Source organism: Orbicella franksi, chromosome 6 (genome assembly GCF_964199315.1).
Source record: "Orbicella franksi chromosome 6, jaOrbFran1.1, whole genome shotgun sequence".
NCBI classification, from domain to species: Eukaryota; Metazoa; Cnidaria; class Anthozoa; order Scleractinia; family Merulinidae; genus Orbicella; species Orbicella franksi.
Genome location: NC_138150.1, coordinates 3,509,766 through 3,531,420, shown reverse-complemented (window position 1 = coordinate 3,531,420; position 21,655 = coordinate 3,509,766). Strand labels below are relative to the sequence as shown.

The window sequence follows — 21,655 nt, the reverse complement described above, 5'->3', positions numbered from 1 at the left end:
CTATGTTTGAATTAGAGAAATTCACTCAACCTCGTTCCCAGGGCCTTTTCCCTGGCTTGGGTTCGCGGGAAACGAGGTTGAAATTCACTCTAAGTAGCGTGTACTGACGGTTATCAGCTAAATATGGCGGACAAAAACTGAGTTTATGCTTATTGCATCAAGGCAGAAGTTATTGCAAGTTACAGAAAGTGTTTCTCTTAGTAGTTCAAGTAGTTCAAGTAGCTTCAGCTAAATCCCTTGGAGTCTACATCGACCAAACTTTAAACTGGGAATGCCATATTGAAAATGCCTGTAAAAAGATTACTTCGGCCTTTGATGTAATTAAGCGAATTCGGCATCATATCCATTTAATATTTTAATCAAAGTTTGTAATAGCCTTGTTCAGCCACACTTTGATTATTGTAATGTGGTGTGGGGAAACTGTAACAACGGCCTTGCTGAGAAGCTCCAAAGGCTTCAAAATCGGGCAGCTCGTATCGTAATGTCTGCGAGCTATGATAATAATTTGGATATGTGTCCCGGGCATTAGGATGACGTAAATTCTGTTATCAAAGATTAGAAAAGAATCTGTCATGATGTATAAGACATTGCATATGATTAATTTGACCACCGCGAAGCAAAATCAAGAGAATCACAACACAGCAAATAACTCTAACAAACTACGCTCTTGTATAAACATGGGGCGCCAAAAATCCGCTAAAAGCTAACCAACAATATATCAAAGCGAGAAGGTAATAATCCGTTGAAAGGCGACAGGGTAGGAAGTGGGAAGGATTTTACTCGTAATCGATCTGCTTGATCTGATGGCGAGGGAAGAAGGAAGAATTACTTGAGTAATTTTAAAACTTTACATAGACACTTGAGGGGATTGGCAGTTATGGAAACCCGAGACGTATCTCGAGTTCAAGGCATTTCCTTCTATTGTCCTGCAATTTATTATGATTCTCAAGTCTGGGAAAAACCGTAATTGAACACGTGTCAAATTACGACGATTTCATTGTGATGATATCGATGACGTAATGTTTGACTCGTCAACTCTACTTAAATTTGTTGGTGTATCATCTAAGAGGACTCGCGCAAACTTCGACGCGCTACATTATGGGAAAGTCCTCAAGCCTCCCCCTCCCCACCTCTCCCTTGTTGGTGTATGATGAATCTTAAGTTACCTTTGGACATCTTCGGTAATTTTCGCCCATTTTCGGAGGAGGATCGGAAACGTGAAGGTGAATTAATCAACATGACACGAGCGTGGTACAAAGAAAAATTCTGAGTCCCCGACAGGAATCGAACCCATGACCTCCCGAAGACCGGGCGGGCGCTCTATCCACTGAGCTACGAGAACTCGTGGAGAGCAAGGTCATTAGCAGTATGCAGGACACCTGTCATATATGAACTCAGTTAAATGACCTTGCTCTCCATGAGTTCTCGTAGCTCAGTGGATAGAGCGCCCGCCCGGTCTTCGGGAGGTCATGGGTTCGACTCCTGTCGGGGACTCAGAATTTTTCTTTGTCCCACGCTCGTGTCATGTTGATTAATTCACCTTCACATTTCATTACCGAGCTTAAAATTTACCATCTTTATTAACTTATCATGATCGGAAACATCCGTGAGGTCTTCGGACACTCTTTAGAGAATCTTCGGAAATCTTCGGAAAATGGTGCGCAAATTTTCGGAAAATCGTCGAAAACGTCATTATTTAGTATGTTTATCTAAGTTTAAGTATTCACGAATGTTTACTTTTCCTTTACATTAGGGTTTTAATATTAATTTAGTCTGCAGTGAATTATAATTTACTGACTCTGTTAAATGGCTCTGTCTGTCATTTCTGGCCCCCAAAATACGTCCAAAACACTGGATTTGAATAATTTTCGAGCATGTACTCAACTAACACAGTTGTCTTCACCTCTAATTTACTTTATTGCCTTCATTCAAATTGCTACAGGGTTTCCTAAAAGAAAATCATTTTCGAGGTTTCAAGATATGGTGCATAAGCACAGGGTGGTTTCGGCCAAAAGACCATACACATCTGCACACGCTTTCCCGGTGTTGTTGCTCTCTGTGTAGCTCTTTAAATCCTCTTCATACCACAGGCGCAGCTCGCTGTTGGCGAAGATACAGTGAGGCTTCTTGGGAGCACAGAACACGAGAGCAGACGAAGACGAGGTGTAACCTGCCAGAGTGTACCATCCAGTCTTGCTGTTGACTGTTGAGCAACTGGAGCCAGGATTCTGTTTTGCTCGTCAGTTAGCACGACATTAATGTCAACATGATTTGGAATACATCCCCAGTAGCTAAAGCTTTTTGTTACACGATACCGTTCCCGAGCGGTGCACGAGCATGAACTGGCTCACGAAAACATTCCGATTGTAGGAAAAACGACCGTACTGGTTCCCCTGAGCTCCGAAGCAAACTGGAGACTTATTGAGCTTCACCCAGCGAGGACAGGTATTTGCTGAAGCTTCGTCTAACAACAGCGCGGTGGCCATCATGGAGATGAAAAGGAACTTGAACGACATGATCACGGTCGATAACTTGGTTTGGATCTGACTGAGATAAGAGGAAAATTGTAAGGCAGAGACAAACTATAAAGCGAAGTAAATTTAACTGTTACTTATCTTGATTCACTGATATTTTGCGAACAATTGAATCGTGAATCTGTCGAATCTCTTACCTTTTTGTCAGCAACTGAGGAAAAACACCAACTGGTCAATTGTGGATTTGAAGGTTACAGGTCGAATTGCTTCTCGTCTGTAAGCGGTAGACAGAAATGAGAAAATGAGATGTGAATGGATGATTTTTATCCAACATTGCATCAGTAATAATCAACTCGAATTTTCTAGTTGGTATAAAAATGACATACTGTATCACAAGTTGCTAAATTTACCATAACATGACAATCTCTTTATTTGAGACAATTAACAAAGTAAACAGAAACAAGCCACAACGACTGGCTTCAATTCAACTGACTTCCCCTTACTTTGACGGAGGTTCGATTATGCACCCTTGCTTCCTTGACAGTTTTTGACAATCAGAAAGAAAGACATAGGACAGTTTTCCTTCAGCTATATATATATGATTTTCGGTTTAGGACAGCCACATTACAAAATCAAATGTTTTTGGAATAACAATTTCATTCTCTTAAGACAATGCGACTGACATCGAAAGCTTACGAAAGTTTATTTCGCCTAACAGAATTTACATACTATGGATCATCTGTAACTGCTACTGAAAGATCTTAATAAACAATTTGCTGTTGTATTAAAATGTCTGCTTTTGTCAGATTCTGAGATTCATGAGACTTATGACAGATAGCCCAAGCACAGAACAGATATAAAACTATTCCTCCAGATTTTATGTTTTTCTTTTTCACAGTATTCAGAATTCGCGCAAAAATGAAAAAACTCAGTTAAATTATCGAGGGATAATTGAGACTCGGGAAGATTTTTGCAAGTAAAACCATTTTGCTTTTCTGTCACCAGTCACTTACGTCTGAATTTAAAACCTTCGTTAATTAACAAGCAATGGTAACTATTAAATAATCTAAAGGCTTAAACGAAACAGATCATCTCAGGCATAACTAGCTCATCCGAAATTTTATTGAGATGCTGCGGGCCAACAGGACGCGAACTAAAATAGATCATGCGCCAAATACTTCATTAGATCTGCAGTATATAAAGTACTGGTGTTAACCAGTACATTGCCGATACTGGGTGCTTAACATTTGTCAGAATAAACCGGTTGTAATGACCGTTGAATATTGTAACGGTTTTTTTTCCAAATCAGCAAAGAAACTGAACAAGATAGAGCTTGCCATTTGCAATTTGATATATCGTAGTTGTTTAATTTCAACTGATGAGAGACTGCAAACGGGAAAATCTAGGATGTGGTGGGGAAATTTCTGCCGTACCTTTCCGAACTAAAAAAAGAGGGGTAGCTCTGTAGGTAGCCTAGAATTTCCGAACGGATTCTGTTGCATTTAACTTTCATCCAAAATTTTCGAATATTTTGGCTAAATGGTATGCACCCAATCCAATCTGACAGGTTCGTGGGAAGCTTGGGGTTGCAGCTACACTAGATTGTCGGAGTCGGAACCAGAAGCGTAAGATTAAACCATACAATCACAATGCTCGATTCCGGGCCTTGTGTTTGGTTTATTCTTCCGCTTCTGCTTCCGACTCCGACAATCTAGTTTTCACTAGATCATTAGCGACGGAGTCGTAAACGGAGTCGTAAGAAATGGAAATGTTCTGATTCTTCCGACTTCGATGCCGTCGAGCTTATGACTCCGCTCACGACTCCGATTTTCCGTTTTCACTAGGTCGTAAGCTCTCTTACGACTCCGACTACGACTCCGACTCCGTCGCTAGTGAAAACCAGCTTTTACCCTAGATGGCGCGTTTCGCCCGGGGACAAGTGGCAGCACGTAAAACGAGGGAAATACCAGAGGAAAAGAGTGTAGAATGAGCCAAATTTCTGAATTGAAACTGACTTTTCTATGGAATCTTTCGGGAAAACGTACTCATAAATTATTTGGCTTTTTGTTTAGGAAAAACCAACAACAAAAAATAACAACAACAGCAACAGCAACAACAACAACAACAACAACAACAACAAACACAAGTCGATTTATTTAGTTATTTAGTTCTTCCGCTATTGTGCGCTTCCTATTACGTTATTGTACTAAAACAGTTATTCGCCACAGGCTCAAGGAATATTGTTAAATATTTGCTTCGCCTTCTCGGCATATCTCACATAACTCAAAATCCCGAACGTAGCGGCCCCCGAAAGTAGCGATCCTATAGATTCGTGTGTGTATATTTTAGTGTTTAGCCTTATATAAACACTAGAGGGGGTTGGGCGAATTCTCGAAAGTTATGCAAACCCTCGACTGCGTTTTGGGTGTGCATAAATGTCTCGAATTGTCCAATCCCTCTTCGTGTTTAGATGAGGCTATGCAAACACGGAAACAGTGCTCTATTGCTTAAATTTAGTTTTGTAATCAATAGTCAAGCGAAAATTACGAATGGTAATTTGATAATGAGCATAGAACAAAGATAACATCCTGAGTCACTCAGATGACCTGCACCTCTTTAAAACTTCTATTTTGATTTGTTCTTGTTAATATTAATCTGTAACTCTTTTGTTTTTAGAGCAAGGGGCATTGTTTGTGTTGTATACCTATTGCTTCGTTTGGCCAATCATGAAGACCCTTGTACACGGTGCAGGTCGGCTCGAGTCACCAGAGGGAGTGGAAGACAATGACAAAAGCAGAAGGAAGTAGTCGTTCGTTAATCAAGAGAGTCAGACAATGCGCCGTTCGATAGGATACTTGATTGGGTCGGAAGGGGAGGGGAAGGAACAGGGGGACTTTGCTGACATCGACATTTCAGCACAACCTAAAACTCTGACGAAAAACGTTATATTTTCGATCCAGTCAAAGCGTTTTTGATTGCTTATCGTCTTCAATTGCGATGCTGCCATCTTATAGCATGTGCATAGTCAAAACTGTGGGCAATTTTTCTGCCTTGTTCTTACTTCTTTGCTCTTCTTTGCTCCTTTTTCGCTGCAGTTTGATCACCCTTTAATCCTCTTTCCTTTTCCTGCTTTACCATTGATTACATCAACTGCGTTAATTGATGTACAATGATTCCCAGGTCTGAGAAAAGCCGTAATTGAGCACGTGTCAAATTACGACGATTTCACTGTAATGATATCGACGTAATGTTTGATATCATGTTTGACTCGTCAACTCTACTTAAATTTGTTGGTGTATCATCTGAGAGGACTCGCGCAAACTTCGACGCGCTGCATTATGGGAAAGTCGTCAAGCTCCCCCCTCCCTTGTTGGTGTATTTTGAATCTTAATAAGTTACCTTTGAACATCCTCGGTAATTTTCGGCCATTTTCGGATAATGATCGGAAACGTCCGTGAGGTCTTCAGCCACCTTTCGGAGAATCTTCGGAAATCTTCGGAAAATAGTCGCAAATTTTCAGAAAATCGTCGAAAACGTCATTAATTAGTATGTTTATATAAGTTTATATAAGTATATGATGAATGTTTACTCTCCCTTTACATAACTGTTTTAATATCAATTTAGTCTGCCGTGAATTATGATTGATCGACTCCGCTGTGTCTGTCATTTCTGGCCGCCAAAATGCGTCTAAAACACTGGATTTGAATAAGAACTAAAATATGTATTTCATTGTTTCGAGTAAGGTACTCAACTAACACAGTTGTCTTCACCTCTGAGTTACTTTATTGCCTTCATTCAAGTTGCTACAACCTTTCCTAAAAAAAATTATTTTCGAGGTTTCAAGAAATGGTGCATGAGCACAGAGTGGTTTAAGCCAAAAGACCATACACATCTGCACACGCTTTCCCGGCGTTGTCGCTCTCTCCGTGACCCTTTAAATCCTCTCCATACCACAGGCGCAGCTCGCTGTTAGCGAAGATACAGTGAGGCTTCTTGGGAGCACAGAACACGAGAGCAGACGAAGACGAGGTGTAACCTGCAAGATTATACCCACCGCCCTTGTTGACTGTTGAGGCAGCTGGGGCAAGGATTCTGTTTTGATCGTCAGTTAGGACAACAGCAAGGCCAGTACTATTTGGAGTACATCCCCAGTAGCTGTAGTGGCCTTTAGCCCTTTTATTACACGTTACTGTTCCCGAGCGATGCACGAGCATGAACTGGCTCACGAAGACATTCCGATTGTAGGAAAAACGACCGTACTGGTTCCCCTGAGCTCCGAAGCAAACTGGAGACTTGTTGAGCTTCACCCAGCGAGGACAGGTATTTCCTGAGGCTTCGTCTAACAACAGCGCGGTGGCCATCATGGAGATGACAAGGAACTTGAACGACATGATCACGGTCGATAACTTGGTTTGGATCTGAGATAAGAAGAAAATTGTAAGGCAGACACAAACTATAAAGCGAAGTAAATTTAACTGTTACTAATCCTGATTAATATTTTGCAAACAGTTGAGTGTCGTTGGCGGCCGACGAATCTGTCGAAACTCTTACCTTTTTGTCAGAAAATGAGGAAAAAACACCAACTGGTTGAATGTGGATTTGAAGGCTGAACAGGTCGAATTGCTCCTCGTCGGTGAGCGGTAGACGGGAACGAGAAAGTGAGATGCGAATTGATGATTTTCAAGAACATTGCATCAGTAATGACCAACTCGAATTTTCTCGTTTGTAAAATGACTTCCTTGGTGTGGTGACATTACCGTTGCTAAATTTACCATGACATGACAATTTTTTCAGTCTGAGACAAAAAGTCAACAGAAAGGGGTGATAATGACTGATTCAATTCGACTGAATTTCACTTTGACGAAGGCTCCATAGTGCGCCCTTATACTCTTTTGATAATCACAGAGAGATACATATTACCTTTGGTAGCCAAATGTTTTCCGTTCACCAGTTTCATGATCAGTCTCTTACAATAATACGATTGAGACATGGAAACTCGCTCACGGAACTTCATTTGGTTCAACAGAATTTACATACTGTGGTGTTTTCTGTCACTGAAAGCTCTTAACAACTTTATTGTTACTCCTGCCGAAATATTTGCTTTTGTTAGAATCTGCTAAAAGAGGGCTTCTGGCTTGATGTTATGAGAACTGACAGGAAGCCAGAGGTTAGAACAGAACTACACTCAGGCGTTTTTTTCTTTTTCACGATGTTCAGAATTTGCGCAAATATTGCAACTGATTCAGTTAAATTATCGGGGAGAGAGAATTGAGTTTCGGGTTAACCCATGCAAGCAATAATAGAATTGTGCTTTTCTGTCACTTGTGACACTGATAGTTCGACTGAAAATAGAATTACCCTCATTAAAGTAACAGGTAGTGGTAACTATAAAAACGCTTGAATGCAGCAGATCAGTTGAGCCATAAATTCAGACATTTTTAATGCTAGGGGCAAACAGGATCACGCGCAAATACACGATCACGGCAAGACACCTTTTATACTGGGAGAAATGTACCAGCAGTGGGAAGCGCAGAGTTGCGGGCAGCGCGGACATGAAGTAACATTAAAAATATTAAGCCTTTTTTATTGACGAACAGCTGGAAACAAATATGCAAGCGTAGTTTGTCACTTAGCTTCTTTTCATGCTCTGACTTTTGTATAGATGGCTCCCGGAATGATCCCGTCATTGAAATGATATTTATAATAATAATAATCATAATAACTGTTTATTCCCAAATCCATAAATTCCAAAATAAAGTACGTCGTCCAAGTTGGTATCCAATGTTTGCACTGTACGCAAGCATTGACAGAGAGGCGAGGAAGAGAAAATTTAGATTTGTCGCTCTTCGACGTGCAACAAACTTTTAGGGAGGGAGGGAAGGTGGTTTTTTTTTGCCCTTGATGGCGCCCCCGCCAGGGGTGACTGATCCCGCGTGAAACGAGGTAAATACCAGAGGAAAAGAGCGGAAGAGGAGCTAAATTTCACATAGAAATCGTCTCTTCTAAGGAGTCTTTCAGAAAGAAAACGTATTCTTCAATTATTTGGCTTTTGTCTACGTTTGTTTAATCAAAATAGATCAACACACAGCAGTCCATTGTTTATTTTCCGTGACTGGTGTTGTTATGTAAAAAAAATTGTATCACGTTTCATAGCTACCTAAGGTCCATCTCAGTGTGGAGGGAAAAAGAAAAAGCTAGCTTTCGACTTCTGCTACCCTAGGGACCGTTCAGTTTTTACCTGAAAAGGTAGGGAGGCTGGTGGGATTTAGGGGGAGGCATGCCAAAAAATATGGCTCAAAAGGGAGAGCCGGCTGCAAAATACAGTGGGGTAAGGGGGGGGGGTGGGGGGTGGGTGGGCACTCAAAATATTACCTTATTGAAGCTTCCACGGAGGCAGCGTCAGCTTTTTGTCATGCTTTTGTCTATTTTCACTTGAATATAGTATTGTAATGACAGCATCTATAATAGTGCAAAAGTTCTGCTAGAATACCTAAAATACCGTTCCTGGGGCTCTGAAACTGAAATTCAAAAATTGAAGTGAGCGCTATCTTTGCAATGGAAAGCCGAAGAATGCTAAAGTTAAATTAATCTAATTCAATTTGGCAAAATCAGGTATTAGTGTTTTACTACTATTATTATAATATGAATGTAAGTGGCATCAGTCATCGCATTATATTATATATTATATTATTTTTATTTCACCCAGCTCTATTATTTACAATCTAGTAATTATCTACTTAACATCCATTTACTTACAATAAACTATGCAGTGAAGAATCAATAATTACTAGCTTAAATTCATGTTTATATTAAGTTATATCAAATCAAGTTATACTTTGGACAGATCTATTTAAGTGCTGTTTCTGTACGGTATATTTGCTTATGGAGATGTGTCGCCTACAGAGAAGTCGCAATATTAATGTTCAGTCGTACGAAAAGAGCTTTGGCTTTGATTTTTCGTCTTACTTACTTAGTCGATCGATGCAACACCTACGTACTTTTGATGGTTGCTTATTCACGCTGAAGTCAACACAAGAATTCTGTGAAAATCTATTAAGACGCACGACAAAGACTTGAATTTTAGTTACCCTGACGCTCTGGGAAAACTGTTCGCTTCGAATTCTCGAAACAGATAATTTCCACGGACAAATATTCGATCTTATTATATGGAGAAGAGTGTTTTACTGGGAACTAAACCACTCGTAGATTCCACACGCCACTTCATCCGGGACCCGAGTGGCGTATTTTCCGTATGTCACCTTTGTGAGTGTCGTATCGTTCAATGACTTCACGATTCCCGCCTTTTGCTTTTGTTGAATTGGTTTCTCCTTATAATAAAAAGAACATTACACGTTGGCTCGAAGATATGAATTTTATGTTCTCGTGGCAAGAACACGAACATAAAATTCATATCTTCTCGCCACCGTGTAATATCCTCTATATATTTTCGCGCCAAGTGGGGGCTTTCGTTTATACTCGGCCGTAAATTTTTCTCGATCCAACAGTACGCACACTCATTGGCTACTACGAGGTCAATACAGCTGTTTCACGCCAAGCGTCCGAGCGGGTTGCAAATCAAAATCTGACATCAGAGAGTGACAGTGCATTGTAATCCCCAAATGTTAACCAAGGGCCGCTGTTTTAATGATGGATCTAGCAAAGTCTTGCTTGAGCGTCCTGTACCCTTACATCCGATCAGAAAAACTTTATCGATCAAGCTCGTGGCGACCATTTTGAATTTTAAATACACGGTCAGCTGTTCGAAAAATTCTTGGTTCCGCGATAAAATTCAAAATGGCTGTCACAATTGGGTAGTTTATTTTTTATCATTTTGTAAACCGACGTGAGAGCTTCCTGTGGCGAGGATCGCTTCTATCGAGATTTTGATTTATTCCCTATTTTTCAAGACTGACCTTTGGACTTTTTTTTTACTTTACGATATGCAAGTCCTTCTTTCTTGACAACTTAATGAAATCCTTTAATTCACGCCCAATAACTAAACTTCTCTTTGACCGTTTTGAAACAAAGATAAGAGCGACAGAATTGATCATCTCGAGAAAACAATTTGACCCAAGACTCAAACTCTCTTAGGTAAAGTTATATAAAATATGTGATAAAAGTAAAGAGAACTTTGATTCTGACCTTTCGGTTTCATTCATCAATACTTGAATCAACAACTGATAGAACATTTAGGGAAGGCTGAAAATCTCCTACATGATCTACAATTGGAAGAAAGAACACTCGCTCCTTCCTTGAGAATTCAAGTTGGCTACACAATTGAATAGAAAACCGGTTTTGTTATACTCTTGTATGAAAATATAATTACAATCATTATTATTTCTCGGTGTCTTGCTTAAAAAATTCCTTAGCTAGTTCAGGATTATCTGCCATCCATTTTTCAGCAGTATTTTCCTTTAGCCAGTCACTGTCCTGAATCTGCCGGTGTAGAGTGCGAACTAAGTCTTCAAGATTTTCGTCTCCAGCTTTTTGTGCATTGCCAGCACCGACTTCAATCTGGGCAAGCTTCTCGCCTGTACGATCCGTTGTAGTCCCTCTTCCCTTCGGCTTGGCTGCAATATCGGCACGGACTTGTTTGACAGTTTCCTGAATTCTTTCTAGCCCTGAAAAAAAAAAAAAAAAAAAAAAAATGTAGAGTTCAATTCCGTGAAGATTGTGTACGAGTTTCAATCGCAAGTCGTGACGACATACCACAAAACGAGTCATGGCGTAAGCTTCGTGGCATAAAAATTGCAGTATACTTATATTCAGAGAGGAAGCCACGTCAGCTTTAATTTAGCAGCTGGTTTTCATGCCGGTTCTCTATCCTGGTCGAATACCCTCGGAGCAAGGCGAGAACCAATCACAAACTCAAGCCACATGGCACCGGGCTGGAATCGAGCCCGAGACACATTGGTGGGAGGCGAGCGAATTCTAATACGGTAACATTTACTAATACATTCCAGGTGTTTTAAGTTACTTTTTACTGTTTTCCTGTCCAATTTACAGTGATCCGTATACTTGTTTAGCTGTTTATTTCACTCAACCGTACTGCGCCCTGTAATTGGTTTTTTAAAAACTTACTGAACCAATCAAATAACAGTACAAAACCAATCGTGAGTTGCCCGCCCGCATTTTCCCGCGCTCTGCGCCGTTAACGTATATTCGAGTTCTCATTGGTCCATTGTGTCGCTTATGTTTTTTTACGATTGGCCAATACAATCACTTTGGTTTTGTTTACAAAACTCAAGGGAAAACAACTCTACTAATGACTTAGTTACCTATCTGAAGAACGTCTGTTTCCATGGCAAATATAATTCTAAACCAGCCGGGCTCTGGACAGCAAAAGTACGACCCAGGAAATATGAACACGCCATTAGCCATCATGCTTTCAAACAGCTGCATTTCTTCGTCAAACGTGCACGTTGGGACGAGCTAAAAGAAAGCAAAGGCAATATAATAGTAACTGATCATTGTGACACTCGTAATCAATCACAGGAAATATGCTGTTTTATTAACCAATCAGCATTACGAAAAACAGTTCTGTTTTCCCGCGCTTATCTGACACCGGTTACACGACATATTTTCCGGCGCTTGAGGTTGGTTGCGCGTTTTGGCTGCGACTTCTGGTCAGGTTTTTTCTTAAATTTGTCGAGATTCGCTAGCCAAGCTCATCAACTTTTTCTTGTTTTTCAATATTTATTAGAAGCTGCTCTATTACGATGGTTTGCAGGTGGGCACAGTCTCTGCCTCTGCGTCTATCCGGACCTGTCACGCTACGCTCGGTCATTCGGTTTAATTACATGACATTACACGAGTACATGCAGTGGATACAAGTAAAATAAGTCACCGTCTACCTCTCTGAAGTCAACCCAGATGAAAAGGCCACATTCCCCGGGAAGGACTGAAATACCGACTTCTTGAAGAGCATCACAGGCCATCTTGTGAGCGTTTCGAAGCCGCTTTTGATTGGCTGGAATAAAAGTATTGTCTAGCCACTCTGCAAGAAAAAGAAAAACACACGTTAATCTCTTCAGTCTTGTACCAAGCCGAAAGGACGTTTGATAGCATCTTAAGTTAAATAATTGCAACTGACTGCATTGCCAGGCAAGCCTTTGGTTGAGTCCGCAGGGTAACAGACGGAGAGGGAGACTGGGTAACAGCGAGAGGGAGACTGGGTAACAGCGAGAGGGAGACTGGGTAACAGCTGGAGGAAGGATACAGAACGCACTATCAAGTCGAAGGGCTACTGCTGACACTGCTGGATGCAGATGGAACGCCTGGCGAGGGTCAGAGAAGATTGGAGGAGTTTTGTTGGTGGCCAATGCCCCGAAATGGAGAAGACAGGTTTCAGGCCAGATTCAGAGACATTCACTCCACCACATGTGATGTCAAAGATGGTAAAATCAGTTGTCTCTGTTTTCTGGGTCAGCGAGTGATACTTTTAACCGAGTGGTTGGTTTCCTTTCACTCAACGGTTTACAAAATCATGTTGTTCTATAGAAAGGAATAGCACTGACCTTTAGACTGCAGAACCTCCCCCTGGGTACTCGCTCACTAACTCCCGAACAAGAAGCAAAAAATAATGCTAAAACGGGAAAAAACTGACGCAAAACAGGGGGCCATTTCTAGAGTCTTGCTCGACGTTACGGAAGACATGAGGTTGTCGTCTCGCAGCGTACTAACCTTTATCTTTGATGAGATTTCCCAAGAGAATCTAAAGGGAAAAATTGTATTCGAGAATTAGAGAGACAATTACTACTAAGGCTACCAGGTAGTTCAGAGCAAGAGCTTGGCGGGGCTCGTGTGAACATAACAAAGGATTTACCCCAGACGAAGATCTCTAGAATTTTCTTTTTGATAATCCTTTCTCCTGGTTGTTTCATTTACATTTTCGGTATTTTTCCAGGGTTGGTTAGTCGGTCCCTTTGATGCACCATGATCCCAGCAGTCTCGGATCATTGATCCTGAACAGGTCACCCCAAAAGGAATGTTCACCTACCTGAGCTGGTGTCGGCACGTCATGGAATCGTGAATACCCTGATGAGATGACATTGAACACATCTTTGTTCCACGTGTAAAGAACACCGCATCGAAAGCCAGAAACACCAAAATCCTACGACAAAGAACAACATGCAAGAAGGATGGGCATGCGAAAGGAGATACTATCACTTTACAGGTGTAGTAAGGGGAGGTTTTGTGATGTAGAGAGCAGATGATGAATGTATAAGCGATTGCCTAGGAATCGTGAAGGACACAGTAAAGCGCTCGACGGTAAAAATACCAGAACATCAGGTATTTTCTTGTTCTGCAGGCAAACCTCGGCCTCCCCTCTCTTCTGCAGAGGTTCGAAACGTTCTTTATAAAAAGCCGCTGCGCGAGGCGAGTGCAGGCGCAAAGTCGAATGTCCCTTCACGTAACCCTGCGCCAAAACGCACCAAATGTTTTCCGTCCACACTATGGCGGATTAGTGTCGACGGTAGGTCTAAACGTAGAAATTAAGCTACGTTTTCAAATTTCTTCGAGTAGTGTGGACGAGACCTAAATTACAGAAAAATTACAAATTACTGTGAACCGTGCATTGCCGTACCTTACTGAAGCCCCAGATTACATGGATCATGTCCTTGTTTGGAATGCTAAATAAAAAGAAATGAAAGGAAATGTAATGTCATACAATGACATTTAGCATGCAAGACTCTGAAGGATTAGTAAAAAAGGAAATAATTCTACACTCCGGTAGCAAGTAAAAATCAAAGTGAAAACAAAAATAGAAATTATCATTACATGAGTAAATCTGTAGATTTTCTGACCCTAGCTCGTTCTTTATTTGACCTCTTAGTTTTCAATTAAAGCTTTATAAAAGGCAAAGCAATCGTGACAAACAGCTATGGTCAAAAATGGTAAAGTAAATTAAAAATTGATCTACTAGTAAAAGACAAAGTGCGCTTCTGAAAAGAGGGCATGTTAAATGATTCATTGCCAGATTACCTGCATGCTACAACGTACAATCCATTTAGCAGTCTCGGTCGCTATGCGGGGAACATTTTACCAGAAGGTACACATGAATACAGGCAGTGAAACAGACTTACTCTTTTAAGGCAAGCACATTGGTGACAGAGGAGCCCTCTTTGAAGACACATAACATGTAGATCTCATCCACGATCACATGTAAAGAATGCCTACAACAACAGGGAAAAACAAAGGCAAATGAACGTACAACGGGGAAATCTTTGATCATGGGTACTTTCCATTCAACCAAAAATTTCGGAAATCTCAAAACGGTAGCAAAATTCATAACATTCTTAAAAAATGTTCTGGAAAATCCGAAAATTTCCAAATTTCTAAAATTTGAACCATTCAACTGAAAATTCCAGGACGAAAATCAAATGGAACAGAAATTCCTGGTGACAAATTTCCGAAAATTTGGGTACGCATGTACTTTGTGAGGTTGTCGTATTTTCCCAAAATTTTGGAAAATGCTGTTCCATTCGTCACTGGAAATTTCAAATTTCAATCTGCAAACCAGATTTTTTGGTCCAATGGAGAGCACCCCAGAAGAATAATTTTGTGAGATGGGTGTCACTTCACCATGCCTGAGAGTCTCGGTAATTAGGAGTAATAATAAATAATAATAAATAAATATTTATATAGCGCCTATCCATGCCTGCTCTAGGCGCTGTACAATTCGCCAAAATGAGCTGTACTAATCTTAATAATTAAAAATGTGCATTTAAGAAAGTAATAGAAAGTAAAAATCGCTAAGAATAATAAGTTTTCTTAAAAAGCTGAGTTTTGAGTTTAGATTTAAAAGAACTTAGATTGTCACATGAGCGGATAGAAACAGGTAGACTGTTCCAGAGTTCAGGAGCGGAAACAGCAAAAGCTCGAGAACCATATGTCTTCAGGTGAAAATTCGTGGGGTTAAGAAGTAATAAGTGTGATGATCGGAGGATTCAATTCAATTTTGTCCCACGTCCATTAACATATTACATTTTAATTTTTATCAATACGAGTACTACACAACACTTTACATCCCCTTCCCTGTTACATACTGATCAATAACTAGAAGTCCATAAATGAATTTTAAGAACAGATCTTGTTTTATCATTTGGGGAGCCCACCTACCTGACATGCATGTAAAAACACATTTTCGACAATTTCAATTTAGGTCTTGATTTAGATCATGTGCTTAGCCTCAGGAAACGTATAGTATAATTCTTACCTTGCAGCAAATTGCAGGCATCCTTGCAAGACATCTTCAGAATAGATGATTCCTAATGGGTTGTTAGGGTTACACAATAACAAACCACGGATTTTAACTCCCTGATGTGTTAAAAAATAAACAATTATCAATGAAGCATGCAGTGTGTAGAGTTTTCTTTCTTTTTCTGTGTTGTTGATCAAGACCATTACTGAAACCACTGTACATCTATTATTGAAACACCGTCTGAAGTGGTATGGTTTTGAACTACATGGAGGTGTCATGAATATAGGTCGCTTTTGGAACAAAATTTGCTATGGAACAATGCTTAAATGTTTGTTGAAAATGCACACTAATTATTCATTGATCAGACATGAGTAAAACAATAATAACAAATAAATTCATGGTGACAACAAACATTAACAAAGCATTCTACACCTGTTCTGTTGCCTTCTTTAAAGCAGATTCCAGCCTTGGGACAGACAGTTCGAATGGTTGTGTTTCCCCTGGACCAGGCTACGACAAAAATAACACACGTCTGAACTTAATTTCATTAGGTAAATTATTTTTGTCTGCGAGGAACAAACTAGGCAAGAAGAAATCCAAGTATAATGCTATTACCTTACTAGAGAGTTCCACTGGAAATGGCACCACTCCGCATCTGATTCGCAGGTCCAACAAAAATGATCCATAAAAAGGAGAGGGAACCAACAGACCCTCTGTAGCATCATTATGGCACAAACAAAATAAGAAACAAAATTATATCATCACTGAAGCAGTTGAATGAATACAGCTACACTAGGTGGAAAGGTTGTGATAAGAGTTGCAGAATCTGTGTGCTTAAATCTGAGGATGTAAAGAAAGGTCTGTTTAATATATGTGCTAAAACACACGATCCGTAAGAACTCCATGGCTATCTTCCGGCAATCCCAGAACTACTGTTTAAAGTATTCATTTAAAACTGCAGACTAGTCTTGTACATACCCCCTTCATCGGCAAGTGTATATGCCAAAGTATCAATTAAAGATGTACATCCATTGGACACAATCAGCTGAAAGTAGAAATTAGAGAAATGCTTTAATCTTCAAATTTAGCTCAAGCCTCCTTTGTAAAAAATAATAATAAAAAAAGAGAGCAACTAGCTCTCTGCTCAGGTTTGTGGAGAATTTTTACAAGTGCTCTAGTACCAGCTAAAAAAAAAGCTACACCTTGAATCTACCAAGCCATTACTTTTTTACTTTTTCTGTTGCTGGCACTAATTAAGTTTGCATAACAGGAAAAGACTAATTAAACTTGTACACTATTTCTATGCAAGTGAATATAGGAATGATCATATATTTAAACTGCAGAGAAAGACATGCATGATTCAGACATGACTGATCATTGCAGTTACACATGTACAACATTCAAAAGCAGTTGTAAAATTAAAGCCTGTTGGCAGTTGGCTTGATAGCTCAGTTGGTAGAGCACTGCACCAGCATCGCAGAGGTTGTGGGTTCGAATCTCGTTCAAGCCTGAATTCTTTTCAGCCTTTACTTTCACAACTGCTCTTAAAGTTGTGTGAATAACTATGATGATCAACCTGATTTCTGTGTCAAATCAGAGAGATGTTATCCTCTAATTTAGCTCAAGCCTCTTCAACAAAACAAGCAGCTCTAATTTAGCTCAAGCTCTTGCAAAAAAGAAAAGCAGAGAGCAAGTTGCTCTCTGGATGAAAACACTGGTGAATTACGTACATTTTCTGGAATCATAGGCTCTACTGGCTTCATATAGTAATTGAGAAAATCAGTAATTGTTTCCCTAAAACTAAAAAGGAAATAAAAAGAAAATATCATTACACAAAATGATTGACAATTATTACAAGTTTGATATTTGTAACAATAATTAAATAACCTTGACTGAATTAAGTTATTAGTAAACATAGTTTTTAAAAGTCATACAAGTTTATTATGTAAGGGTTAGCTGGTGACTCTGACAGCATTTTATGAGTTATTGGGTATCTGTACCTTAAATATTTAAATATTAACAAATATTTTAAATAATAATAATATTAATAATTATAAATTAATATGGTCCCAGACACTATTAATGGACCCTAATAATACCTATTTCTCAGACAGCTGCTTGCTTTTTTATTATATCTAAGAGACAAGATCTTCTTGAAAGTTCCAAAAATGCTAGTACTCTCTAATCAAGGATTCCAATTTTTCAAACTAGAACTGAATAAATACAGCAAGAAAAGCCTTCAAGTAAGAAGTCAGCTTCGAAAGCCCTCTTTTAGACAGTATATAGCATCTTTGATTCAACTTACATGTATCAGGAAACTGAGACAAATATAATGTTATTATTAAAATATTAAAATTAAAATGTGCCAGTAAAATTACTGGCACATTGGACTGGATTTTTACTAACAGACCCAAGCTATTTGTTCTATCACAGCTTCCAAAGGTCGGATCATCGGATCATTACACTATCTTAGCTAAACCAGTATCCGCCCCTCTCACTACCCAAACAACAGAGAAAATTGTTGTGCGTGAAAATTGTTGTGAGTTACTACCTTTACCCCAAGGAACTAAATTGGGTGTAAACACGGAGAGCTAAAAGTCGTGGCGGCCATCTTGGCACGTATACACGGTTTATCAATACTTGTAAACATGCAGGCCTGCACGACAAAGAGAGTAGAGGACTTTTTTACATTTAAATATTTTTTGTGACTCAATTGATAGTAACACTGTTATATTTGTAAATTACTGTACTTTAGATAATTTAAGATTGTAAAATGTACTCGTTAATTCAGTTGTTTTACTGCAAGAGAGTTTTAATAAACTACTTTATTACTTTATTATGACCAGTTATCTGCAATGTCCAATTTGTGTTGTTCTTAATTCAATATTTACCTGTCTAATCCCTCACAAGGAGCATATTGCGTGTGTTCTTGAAGTATGGCATGTGACTCTTTTTCTTCAAACTGTAAAAGACGGTCTCATTTTAGAGTATTACACCAGTAAGTACAATGTAGATGTGAGGATTATCATAACAGTGGAATGTAATTTTTAATCATTTTTTGGCTTTTTCAAATTAAAATTTCTTGATGCCCTCAATATATGCTCCATCACACAGGTGACTAGAAAGAATTTTTAAATGATCACCATTTGGGCAATTGTCTTGAGGGAAAAGAAATTCCCAGATCCAGAACTATTAACTATTTAACTATGTACAGAGAGCAGTACCTAAGAATCTGTTTATAGAAATCAGGGCTAAGCCAAATTTTATGGCATGGATATAAAATAAATTAACCCTTGACTATACAAAAATTCAACAAATAAAGATGATTTATTGCCAACCTGTTAATATTATGCACAATACATGCCATCACATCATGATATTATGTACAGCCATTTTTTATTTTATTCTGGACCAAACAAATGTTAAGTTAGTCATTTTCTTATTTAAAGAACCTCTCAATATACGGTCTGGCCATTCACGGCCTGATTGTTTTGGCATGACTGTGGCCAGATTAACAAGATTCTGCTAATAATATTGTTTTTCACAAATACTGAACCTTCTCTTTCAGCAAATCAAATGCTAATGTGTTTTCACTCGTTGCCATGTTGATAATCCCCTGAAAAGATAAAAAGAGCCATATTAATCACCAGTGATGTTTAAAAAACTACAAGCAATTGAAGGCAGTTAAATTCAAATATGGTCATTTTAAACTGATGGACCTTCAACATAAGATGCAAGATCTAAGCTTACTTAGACCAACACAGTTAACTGATGGAACCAAGTCTAGCTGTTCACCAGCAGGTGAAATTCCACCGGCACCAATCAACCAATTGCAGTGCTTAGGTGTCTGCCCCAGTGTTGCAATAATTAGAGAGCAAATCAAGAAGGCCCATTAGCTAACAACTTCCTCTAGATGGCCAAATTCTGAGAACTAACCGCTAGCAATTTATAGCTGGCGATTCACAAGAGAATACCACCAGTGCTCTGACAGGACCCAGGTCTTACTGACAGCTCTGTAACTATGTCCTCATTACAGTGGTGCCCACTTTGAGAGTGTTGATTGTGGATAGAATAGTGCAGTGCATCAATGCAAACTCTGCCAAATTATCTGAGAGTCTCCCGCATACAGAATGAATATCCCAGTCTCCTGGATGGTTCACCGAATCTCCTCGACAATAAGAAGGAAAGTGCATAACAGAAATTTTTCAGACATATTTTTGCTGATTTTTGGCAGACCAGTTTTGAATATTTGAAGTATTTTTGTGGTTGAATTTTTGAACAACATTTTTTTTAGGGTCACAAAGGTAAAATCGGCAGTCTCCCGGGTTTTGATTGTTTTAGGTTGGCATCTCTGCAGTTGGCAGTGCTGTCAACTTAAAATTCAAAAATTAAAGGGGCTGACCATGGGTCATAGTAGTTTTGGCACTGAATGATCTAGCCTCTTTCAACTTGAACCTTTAACCATTTTAGGAAATGCACAAATGTAACCACGAGAGGCCATTTGCCTTTGCCATAGTTTCATTTTATTAATTGCCTAAAATAACAGTGATTGTAAACTCTTATCCCAGATCAGAACCATGACCTCCCCTAACCCTGCCTACCCTGCCTACCCCACTAGACGGGTGCCCTCCACGACCTAAGAGGCCATGAAATCAACGCCGGGAATCCGAGAATTAAATTAACCCCACCGGCCACGAAAATGTGAGAGAACACAGGCGCAACATTGTAATTGACCTAAATAAATACCTATATAAAGGCTATTAACATGATAATATCGTAGTTATCAATAACAAGCCTTCTGACTCCTACCTGTGGATTTTTTGTTTTGTGAAATGGATTTTCCTTATGTTTCCCTGAAAACGATGCCTCGTGATTGAAATATTGCGGCATGGATCTTGCACGGACTGATATAAAAGACATTTTTCTCAGTATTGAAATATAAATCTTATCACATTCAAACCGGTTTCTGAATAAGCTTTCCGCCTCAGGGAGTGCATTTCATTCGTCCATTTTCTTTCGAGAGAATTTTCAAGATCACTCGCTCACTCTGACCAGCGGTAATATGATGGCTTTTTTAGTTACTTCATATATGATAAATGTTTAGTCTCCTTAGCAGCAAATCACGCAACGCTTACGAAACGTTACGAAGGAGACGACATGTTTATTTTTACGACTGAAGTGATTTTGAGCCAGATTATTCGAAGAGAGACGGCTGTTATATCCAGTTGGGGCCGGGCAGGGTAAGAGTCTAGGACCGACTAGCCCGCCCACCCGTTCCGCACGTTGTAACCCAATAACTACTGGAGTTGTTATGACGTTGTAACCAGTAAGTTAATGCATTGTAATCAAGCTGAACACTATGACAATTCTTTAACTGAGGGGGGGGGGGTGGTACGGTGGCTCATAGGGACAAAACAATTCCACAGGGACAAAACACTTCCACAAATCACAAAACACTTCCACAAATCACAATACTCTTCCACAAATCACAATACACTTCCACAAATCACAATACACTTCCACAAATCACAAAACACTTGCTCGGATGGAAGACACTTGCTCGGAAAAAAAAAACAATCGCTGGGATAGAAAACACTTGCACGGGTGACAAAACGCTTGCACAGATCGAAAACAATTCTACTAATACAAACACTTTCACAAATCACTATACATTTCCACAAATACGAAACACCCCCACAAATCACAAAACACTTGCACAACCTGAATAACGTATCGAGCAGTTAACACGTGTAGAGTGCCTCTTGGCTTGGCTACTAAGGCTCTAAGGCCGGGATACTAAGGTCAGTTCGCACTTCGCGGGTCGAGCAAACTTCGAACTTCAACTGGAAGGTGAGTACGTGTTCTATCGTATATTTTAATGCTGTTATTCGGTCTAATTTGCTAGTATTGCTCCCTTTCTAAAGTCTACATACATACAGTATCTGTATAGTATCCGTATCTGTACAGTTTAAGTCAT

At 39.5% G+C, this 21,655-nt stretch overlaps 2 protein-coding genes, 1 non-coding gene and 1 pseudogene across 3 annotated transcripts; 1 reads left to right on the top strand and 3 right to left on the bottom strand.

The window, feature by feature from the left end:
- Positions 1-1,909: 1,909 nt before the first annotated feature.
- Positions 1,910-2,642, bottom strand: LOC145490825 (uncharacterized; annotated as a pseudogene).
- Positions 2,643-6,250: 3,608 nt separating this feature from the next.
- On the bottom strand, positions 6,251-7,149 carry LOC145490827 (uncharacterized). The gene is made up of 2 exons (XM_081469924.1): positions 7,026-7,149; positions 6,251-6,892 (listed from the first exon to the last, which is right to left on the bottom strand). Exon 2 carries the CDS (start codon positions 6,863-6,865, stop codon positions 6,344-6,346), a length of 522 nt encoding a protein of 173 aa, XP_081326050.1. The 5' UTR covers positions 6,866-6,892; positions 7,026-7,149; the 3' UTR covers positions 6,251-6,343.
- A 3,602-nt stretch (positions 7,150-10,751) lies between these two features.
- LOC145490214 (putative inactive 1-aminocyclopropane-1-carboxylate synthase-like protein 2) lies at positions 10,752-21,042 on the bottom strand. The gene is made up of 15 exons (XM_081469334.1): positions 20,488-21,042; positions 19,235-19,294; positions 18,570-18,640; positions 17,409-17,478; positions 16,657-16,723; positions 16,294-16,391; positions 16,111-16,188; positions 15,694-15,794; positions 14,561-14,650; positions 14,062-14,107; positions 13,474-13,587; positions 13,158-13,188; positions 12,329-12,471; positions 11,753-11,906; positions 10,752-11,095 (listed from the first exon to the last, which is right to left on the bottom strand). The coding sequence occupies exons 1-15, from the start codon at positions 20,596-20,598 to the stop codon at positions 10,809-10,811; spliced, it is 1,521 nt and encodes a 506-aa protein (XP_081325460.1). The 5' UTR covers positions 20,599-21,042; the 3' UTR covers positions 10,752-10,808.
- Trnaa-agc (transfer RNA alanine (anticodon AGC)) lies at positions 17,116-17,188 on the top strand. The gene has a single exon. It is a non-coding gene; the product is annotated as a tRNA-Ala (tRNA).
- Positions 21,043-21,655: the final 613 nt, after the last annotated feature.

Coding starts and splice junctions, on each gene's coding strand:
- LOC145490214 (XM_081469334.1), bottom strand. CDS start 20,598: ATGTCTTTTATATCAGTCCGTGCAAGATCCATGCCGCAATATTTCAAT. Junction 14,651..15,693: donor TGCCTGCAATTTGCTGCAAG/GTAAGAATTATA, acceptor CTGTTGTTGTAG/GCATTCTTTACATGTGATCG. Junction 14,108..14,560: donor AATGTGCTTGCCTTAAAAGA/GTAAGTCTGTTT, acceptor CTTTTTATTTAG/CATTCCAAACAAGGACATGA.
- LOC145490827 (XM_081469924.1), bottom strand. CDS start 6,865: ATGTCGTTCAAGTTCCTTGTCATCTCCATGATGGCCACCGCGCTGTTG.